At 32.7% G+C, this 9,498-nt stretch overlaps 1 protein-coding gene across 1 annotated transcript; it reads left to right on the top strand.

The window, feature by feature from the left end:
* Nucleotides 6,088-9,492, top strand: LOC105157384 (UDP-galactose/UDP-glucose transporter 2). The gene is made up of 7 exons (XM_011073799.2): nt 6,088-6,607; nt 7,061-7,089; nt 7,205-7,406; nt 7,920-8,162; nt 8,269-8,370; nt 8,717-8,824; nt 9,092-9,492. Exons 1-7 carry the CDS (start codon nt 6,482-6,484, stop codon nt 9,350-9,352), a joined length of 1,071 nt encoding a protein of 356 aa, XP_011072101.1. The 5' UTR covers nt 6,088-6,481; the 3' UTR covers nt 9,353-9,492.

Genomic DNA, 9,498 nt, shown 5'->3' with positions numbered 1-9,498 from the left:
ATAAGCATATATGCACAACAACAGAATTTGTTGTGGATGAATATTCCATCTAATTTGTACGATATGAGCAACTAGAATGAGACTGTGATGGATTCTGCACAAAACGATTCATCTAACCAAAATATGAAGGAAAAGAAACTTTAATATTTATAGTAATAATATGACAACCATTCATTTCATAGCAAATTTTTCCAATAAAACATAAATTTATGATTTTTTTAATGGGATGAAGGCTTTTTTGGCTGCAGCAGTGCATAATTAAAATATGTAAAAAAGAAATATTTTTATAACACACAGAAATCTTGAAGAATATGGTAAACGACTGGTACAGAAAAACTTAGGCAGAAAGAGGGTTGCTATACACCATAACACTACCTTGTATATAACTTAAAAAATAATTGCAAAACTAAATTATGACAAGAATCAGATAAGCAATCGAAGAAAGATTTTATTTAAACATACAAGTGATTCATTGTAGAAACTATCATCAAATGCAATATATAATGAATACGGTTCAAGATGCACAGTAGGTCGAGCTCGGCTAACCCAACCCTGGACCGAATTGAACCAATAAAAAATGAATTGGTTCGTCCTAAGCCTACTTAGGACCGGGCCGGCCCTAGGACTCAATACTTGGGACCAACCCAGCCCAGTAGCCGGGACCACCTGGTCTTGAGCCGAGCCTGTTGGGCTTTTTTTTAAGTTCATTATATATTCTTAACTATTATTTTTCTATATATACATTTTTTTATGTGATTTAATTATTATTTATTGGGGAATGATACTCCAGCAATACCTGCAACTAGGAGATACAACAAGATGCCAACTATTTCACAAGTTTTGGACAAGATGAAAGAAAGACAAAAGAGAAGACAACAAGAGTAGTTTAGACTGCATCTTTATCTTGTAAATGGTCTTTTTTTTTGGGGGTAAATGGCATGTTCCTTTTGTAAATGTGAAAAAATTTGTCTGTAAAATGGCACTCAATGTTCCTTTTGTAATGTGGTAGTAAAAACAATGTCAAGTTTCAATCCTTTATAATGGAATCCAATTTTATATTTTTGTAAATTTTGTTTAGTGTTGGTGTTTATTTTTTCTGTACATTGTGAGCTTCTATTTCTGAAATTTAAGTATGAGGAATCCAGTCACAAAAATGCCAAAAAAGTTAAAATACTTAAACATTAGAGTTTTACACGCTTAGTTTACATTGTCTTTATTTTAACAACAAAACTAACACTAAAACAAAAAGAAAACTGCTAACACCAATCCAAAAACTAACATTTCTACCAAATGTTTCTTCTTTGACATTAACACCACTAGATCCACCAGTCTGCAAGTTTGACACTACTTCTTCACCATCGTCCGAAGCGCACTATTCATCAAAGCTACGGAAAAATTCTTCGCCACTGTGCACTTCAGCATGAAATTTTAGAGGAAACCCACTAGGTACCCATGTAGCTCTTTCGGGCTCCAACCAACGAAAAAATCTACAAACTTGATATCTGCAATAATAATATAACTTACCTTTCGGGGGTTTTGTTTGTGACTCCACTACTCTAATTTCGACCTTCAAATTGCACACACATAAAAACGTAGTTGGAAATATCAGATCTAGTGATTGTGTGTTTTGTCTTGATTTGTTTTTTCGAAATGAGGAAGATGACCTTGACATTTTCTCTGCTTTTGGAGAAAAAACGTGAGAAACAAGTGGAAGAAGGAGAAATTGCAATAACATATGAGCAAGCTGCTGCTCTTTTATTTGGGGAAACATGTAGGGGGATAATTTGCTCTTTACACTAACACAGGGGGGTTAATCTCTTTTATTTGATGGAGGGGCAGAATTATAAAAAAAAAAAAAACAACATAAATATGGTCCCCCAGCCGCAACATTGGCTCGTGCGCCACACCTTGGACTCGTAGGGGTCCAATTGCTACAACAAAATTTTTACAGGGGGATAATTTGGTATTTTTTATATCACAAGAGGGTATCATGCACATTACCCATATCACAGGGGGGTGATCTGCATTTTTTTCTAATTTTTAGGGATAATTATATTTATACTTTTTAATCTATGGTCTATTTATACAAATCAATCGCCATTATTTGGGTAATTACAAAAAACACCCCTGGCAACCAATAAGTAGGTATAGTTTGTGTAGTGATGTTGATATTATCAAGGGGTGTATGCATAATTTTTCAAGAAGTAAGGGTAGTTTGTGTAAATGATATTAATATTTTTAGTGGGTCTATATGTAATTTTTTAGAAGATAGGAGTGATTTGTGTAAATAGATCATAGATTAGGAAGTGCAAATGTAACTATCTCAATTTTTTATATTGTTTGGCCCAATTTTCCAAATCACTTTTAAAATTAAATTATACCGAAACCATATGATATGGAGTTAATTTTTTAATTTAATTATAATATGCAATTATATAATCAATTATTAAAATCATGAATTTATGCATTATAATTAATTTTTTAAAATTAATTATCTCATAATCAATTATCTAACCATGGATGCAAACTGGATTTCAAAAAAATAAAAGATTACATACGAAATAACTCGTAAGTAGTTTAAGCACAATCAAGTTACAAATTACAATGAATTGTGAGGTTAACTTGTCCACATCATAGGTCAGGGTCCAAACATATGTAATACTGAAAACTATTATTATATAATTACTGTTATTATAAGATTAAAATAATAAAACTAAAAGAGAAAGAAACCACTTATGCCAATAATTTATGTTGCCAAAGTAAATTAAAGGATAAATTACGCTATATTTTCTGAAATTTGGTATTATTATAAATATTTTTTTTTGTTATTTAAAAAATTATAAATATTATTTATTAATTTTAGAGCCTGTTAAACAACGAGCCAATTTCATTACTTTCAGTTAGATTTTCATCAATTTTTGTAATGAATTGATCAAAATGTCATTTTATAATATGAACTATATTTTTATATATTTTCATAGAATTTTGTAAAATATTTCTATGAACTAATATGCTCTATGGATTATTTACTTCAAACCCATCGTAAGATATCTTTTACGTTTCCCTAAAAAAAAAAATTTTTTAGGAGATATTTATAATTTTCAGAAAGAGTATTTAGAATTATATCAAATTTAAGACTAAATAGCTATAATTTACCTTAAATTAAATAATTATCTGCAGGGTGATATAGGACAAGTGCATTAAATTGAATTGATTATAGTGAAACTAAAGATTTCTGAAGAAAATATTCATTTCATGATTAAAGGTATTCATTAATATGTTTTAGTTCATGTATATAAGTTGTTAGTTTAGCAATAAGCATGGTAGAGGGAAAAATGCAAGCAACCCCCTTGTGATATCGCAAATAAGCAAACTATTCTCTTATGAAAAATCAAATAGCGATTTACCTTCCTATATTTTTTAAAATACAACAATTTACCTCCCTATATTTTTTAAAATGAAGCAATTTACCTCCAAGTACAAGGGGTTGACTTGCTATATCTTCTTCATAGAGAGATAATGTGCTCATTTTCAATATCACAGGGGAGTAAAATGCATACACCACCCAAACGTATCGGGTCATTTGCATTTTGCCCCCTGACTTTTTTTTTTAATACTTTTCCATTTTAATCTTTTAATTTTGTTGTATTTTATATTTTTTTGGAGAATAATGATGGAATATTTCGTCCATATGTGGTACACGCGCCTAAAGATCATTTTGTATTAGGTAAAATTGTGAAGGTTTAAATGCAAATAGCCCTCAACGTTTGGCGTCATTTGCACTTTGTCCTCCAATCTTTTAATAAAAATAAAATAAATAGAAAAAATGAAAAAAATCAATACATAATTTGCAGATAAATAACTTCACATTACAAGATAAAATCAAATAGAAAAACTATGAATTTTCTGCAATCTCAGGTGTTCGTGAAACCCATAAACCGAACAAGAAAATTTTAATATTTCAACACAAACATAAAATCAATAGAACATTATAGAGATTGAAAAAAAAATAGATGAGAAAATAAGAAAAACTCAGTGAACCAAATGAGGAGATCGAACTTCAACAACTCAAAAATCACGGAAGAGTGTGACTTTACAACAAAATCAAATACACCACTATTGTATAAAAAGAGAAAAAATCAAACCAAAAAAATAAAGAAAGAAAAAATCATGTATCTATATTGGCACTACCATCAAACATATGTGTGTATTTTACCCATTAAAGAATAGATAATCACACCAGTAGTACAATTTTATAATAGATAAGTACACTATAAGATATAAACACGTATCCCATATTGATTGCAAATGAAGAGTTTAAGAAACTTGTATGCCTCAAAGCCTCTTTATTCTAATGATGTGTCCTTTCAGAATAAATTCATAAAGTTCATACTAAACTAGAAAATACATCACACAACAAATTATCGATCGCGTACTATGCTGCATGACCACAATAAAAAGCCACAAAAAAAATTAAAAAAAATTCAACAAGGCAATAGTCATATCATTATTACTAGAGGAAGAATAGAAGGGCTAAACTGAAATAAACCCATTGCAACTATCCCAAAATTAAAATAATACCTATAATATATGTGTATATATATATATAATGTAGTTGTGATTTTAGAGAAAGGATGAAACGTGAATTTTACGTACGACACAATTGCATATCAGGTGGAAACACAGTTTACGAATGGGTTTCTTGGTATGTGTGAAGGATCAAATCAATGAATAGTCCTCCTTCTAAAAAATTATCTTTTTGGTATTTACAGTGATGTTGAAATTTTTGTAGTACGATAGGATGTATGTATTTATTATATGAATTATATATAGAAATTACTTTTTTGCCCTTATAATTGAATGTGTATTAACAATATATACATCGATATATAAAGTTGGATCCCAAATTTTACAATAGTGACATTTTCTATCTCATCATCAAGATAGTATTAATTAGTAGAATCACATTAATCTCCTTTTTCTTAGTAAGATATTTAATCCATGTGATTATATAATGCACTTAATTACCTATTGACTAATTGCATGTAATTAGGTATTTGTCCCTTTTAATCCATTGAATGTAAATACAAGTAGATTTATTCCCCAAGGAAAAAAAGTCAAGACTCTAATTCTCACAACTTTATTTTCTACACATAACATTATTATTTCTATTTTTTTATTTAAAAAACTAAAATTAAAGAAATTAAAACAGCATACCTATTTTATTTTTTTGGAATAAATGTTTGTTCTTCATAAAGCAAGTCTATCTTTATAATCTATTAGGGAAAAATGCAAGCAACCCCCTTGGCATATCGTAAACGAGCAAATTACCCCTTTATGAAAAAATAAATAGCGTTTTACCTCCTTGTATTTTTTAAAATAGAACAATTTACCCCCCCTATGATTTTTAAAATGAAGCAATTTACTTCCCTGTATAAAGATAGTTGGCGTATATTGATTGTCAATTATTGATATTCATGATGCAATTATAACTGATTTTTCCAAAAAAAAAATCAAAAAATCATTGAACAGTTACACCGTCGTTCCCTGAAATTTTGTGTAATAGTAGTTTGCAAAAAATTTAGTATCCTTGATTTATTCCCGTCTAACAAAGAGATCCATTCGTTAGTCAAAATTCACTGAATTTGTGAATATTAGCAAAATAAATAAAAATAAATCCATATTTTTTATTGACTGGCTTATTAATGATTTATTGCAATTCAAATGAATTTTTTTTTGTGACCAAACTATCTTTCCACGCACTAATGAATGTGATAAGGTAAACCTTCACCTTTATAAAGATAAGTTGATAAAAAAAATATTTGTTTGAGAGTAAATATAAATTTTTTTATTAATATTAATAAGTCTGATAAAATTGAATTAATAAAAAAATTATTTATTATAAGATAACCAATATTAAGAATATTAAATGGAATATTATATTAAAATTTATGGAAGGATGTCAAATCAATTGAATTATTGAACTACGAGGTGATGGAATTTTGTAAGAATAGACAAAACTTGGGGCCTTACATCGGTGGGAATGATTCTCATTAAATGCAATACTTCTAATAATTGACTTTAGTAGCAGCACACCACTTCTCAAATTTTCCCCCCGTTGTGTTCTGTCACCAACTCACCTCTCCGCCAATTCCTCCTGCTTTCCTGTTTCACTCAAATCTCACATACCCACATGTGTGCGTGTGTGTACACCCCTGTATATATATATATGTGTGTGTGTGGGTGCGTGTGTCCTATACATACACATAACAAAAGAAACGACAGGGGGAGAGACAGAGAGAGGGGTCTGCTCAAGTTCTGATACTTTTCTTGAGCATTCAAAAGCCTCCCCTTTTTCATTTAACTAATAAAAATTCTTTCTTTATAGCGAAGCCATGCAAAGCTAAAGAGGGAAAAAGGGTTCTTTTTTCTTTTCAGTTCTTGATTCTGTGCGGCTGGTTGGTGGGAGAAAGAAACCGAGATGAAGAAGGAAGATCAAGGGAGGTCTCTGTTTGGGATATCTTTGACTGATAGGCCCACTTGGCAGCAGTTCCTCATCTGTTCTTCTGGTTTCTTCTTCGGCTATCTTGTCAATGGAATTTGCGAGGTATATCCATCTGTATATCATCAGCCCGTGTTCATGTTTTGGGATTTTCTGTTTCTTTCTTCGTGTTAATTCTTTTGTTGGTTTTAATTTTTGGGTTTATTTTTGTAGATTGATTCTTGGCCTGCTCTTTTTGTTTCTTGTTCTATGATGGGCTGTTTTGTTTCTGAGTGTTAGATGATAAAGGTTCGGTATTAGATTGGTCTGTGTTAGGCTTGGAATTCAGTTATTTCTTCTTGATTTTACTGTTTTTTGCAATAATTTCCCACTTTTGGCTTTGATTGCAAGAATCATGATTTCTTGCTTGTACACTTTTCTTTATCCCTTAATGTGGTTACTTTTCCATTGACTTTTTGGCATGAGGATTAGATCTGATTCAAGTTTTGCCTATTTTAAGTTATGAACCTGTAGAAGGTGACTAACAGTATGAATGGATTTCAATGTTTCTGAATGCAGGAGTATGTGTACAATCGCCTACAATTCAGGTCTGTTCATCTCCTCCTAATTTGAATTGTTTAATTCTGAGTTAATTGCTTTAACCTGTTCTAGTTGTCGGCTTCGAATTGAACTGAAAATTCAGTTGTGGTACAAATTTTGCAGCTACGGGTGGTACTTTACCTTTGTGCAAGGATTTGTATATTTAGTGTTGATATACTTGCAAGGCTTCACCACCAAGCAAATGGTGAACCCATGGAAAACGTACGTGAAGCTCTCTGCGGTGCTAATGGGCTCTCATGGATTGACGAAGGGCTCCTTAGCTTATCTTAATTATCCAGCACAGATCATGTTTAAGTCCACAAAGGTATACCACTATACCTCATTATAGACTCTGATCCGATGTTTGTTTGTCGACATGTTTGATTTCTGTGGATATGATAGACCAATTCAACTTTCGTGTTTTGGCAATTTAATTAGTGCTGTATTGAGTGATTAACTTTTATTTTCAATTTTTGAGACCTTTGATTTTGTACCGGGTTGTGTTGATTGTTTCTTGCAAGTTGCAATAAGATCTGGTCTGTGTATAAGATGCCAACTTTTGTTAATCTTTTAAAGGCTTAACTACATTGACTGCTGCACTGAGTATACTCCTTTTTGAAATTACAAAAACCTCCCCTTGTAACGTGTGGATATCATCTTACTGCGTTTATGAACGGGTGACACTTTAAAATTTTGATGAGATGTTAATTTCTTATTTCCACAAATATAGGGGTGTAGTTTTTCTATATCTAATCCTAAATGGAACTTCGAAAGGAGGTAATTATAATAAAGTTCTTTTCCCCAAAATTTCATTCTTGATTTGGTTGGTGGGCGGCAGGTACTGCCTGTGATGGTGATGGGTGCATTTATCCCTGGCTTGAGAAGGAAATACCCCATTCACGAATACGTCTCCGCAATTCTTCTCGTTATTGGCCTGATTCTTTTCACCTTAGCCGATGCAAACACTTCTCCGAACTTCAGTGTCATTGGTATAGTGATGATTGTGGGTGCTCTAGTCATGGACTCGTTCCTCGGTAACTTGCAGGAAGCAATTTTTACCATGAACCCTGAAACCACTCAGGTACAAGTATTTGCCTGCTGTTGCTTTTGGTCGATACTTGGCTATAACTACAAACTGCAATATCACATCATTTTTCTGTCAATTTACTCGAGTTCAATTCTGACAGATGGAGATGCTATTTTGCTCGACGGTGGTCGGTTTGCCTTTCCTTTTGCCACCCATGATATTGACCGGAGAGTTGTTCAAGGCATGGAATTCGTGTTCTGAGGTAAACGGGCACTGTTTTTTGTTCTTTGTGACTGTGATCTTGTTCCTCTTGCCGCTTTCTTTATTACAAAGAGAAGAAAAGGGGGTCGAGAAAATTTTATGCATACAAGTGAATTTACATAATTTAATATCCAGTTGTCATTTACTTTACTATGGACTCTGTCAACTAATTATTTTGTACACCTTTGACTGAATTAGAAAATGTTTATGAGCCAGCTGTTGTACGACCTGCTCTTCTTGCATACTACATGTTGATGGATAGTTAATCTATTCTAGTTTATAAGACGATCACAGATTTGGCTTCTTGCCAGTTGGTCTTGAGTTATATCTTTGCTTTTGCTTTGCAGCATCCTTATGTTTACGGTGTGCTAGTCTTTGAAGCAATGGCTACGTTTGTCGGTCAAGTCTCCGTTCTATCACTCATTGCCATTTTCGGGGCTGCCACCACCGCTATGGTAATTGAATTTCTTATCTTTTCATGCTTTCTAAGTATTCTTCGAAATGATTCAATGCAAATCATTGATCGCATTAACTTCAGACAACATGTTAAACTCTTAACTCAGACCACCTTCAACCGGACGCAAACCGATGTAACGGTAGTAAAAATCACATTTACCATAATTGGTTGGGTCCTACCGAACAAATGTTCTGGCCAAGAATTTTCCATCAGCACAGACAGTCTTTAACTTACATGCATTTCTGCTAAACTCTTCGTTCTGCAGATCACAACTGCAAGAAAGGCGGTAACATTGTTGTTGTCATACTTACTCTTCACCAAGCCCCTCACAGAACAACACGGCTCAGGGCTGCTCCTCATAGCCATGGGAATCATACTGAAACTCGTCCCCGACAGCAAACCTCCTAATCGGGTCACTATTTCCCATTCTACCAGCCGGGAGGAAAAGTCTCGTCCGAAAGAAGCTAGGAAGCGGATGGAAGACGGAGAGAGCGTAGACAGTGAAGAGAAACAGCCGTTAGTCTAACTCATGAAGTCGATCATTTAGGCGATACATTTAATTGTATTTCGAAATCTTACATTGACTACAAGGTTTAGTAGAATTCCTTGACATTGGATGCCATTTTTTATGTACTTAGGATGGAATTTTGCTTCCTACATCACATGTACAAT

Source organism: Sesamum indicum, linkage group LG1 (genome assembly GCF_000512975.1).
Source record: "Sesamum indicum cultivar Zhongzhi No. 13 linkage group LG1, S_indicum_v1.0, whole genome shotgun sequence".
Taxonomy (NCBI): Eukaryota; Viridiplantae; Streptophyta; class Magnoliopsida; order Lamiales; family Pedaliaceae; genus Sesamum; species Sesamum indicum.
This window is presented reverse-complemented; position numbering and strand designations above follow the sequence as displayed.

What these genes read in the sequence shown, in the direction of transcription:
- LOC105157384 (XM_011073799.2), top strand. Translation starts at nt 6,482, where the DNA reads ATGAAGAAGGAAGATCAAGGGAGGTCTCTGTTTGGGATATCTTTGACT. An exon ending in TTGTCAATGGAATTTGCGAG is followed by an intron (nt 6,608 to 7,060) that starts GTATATCCATCT and finishes TTCTGAATGCAG; the next exon opens with GAGTATGTGTACAATCGCCT. An exon ending in GGGCTGCCACCACCGCTATG is followed by an intron (nt 8,825 to 9,091) that starts GTAATTGAATTT and finishes TTCGTTCTGCAG; the next exon opens with ATCACAACTGCAAGAAAGGC.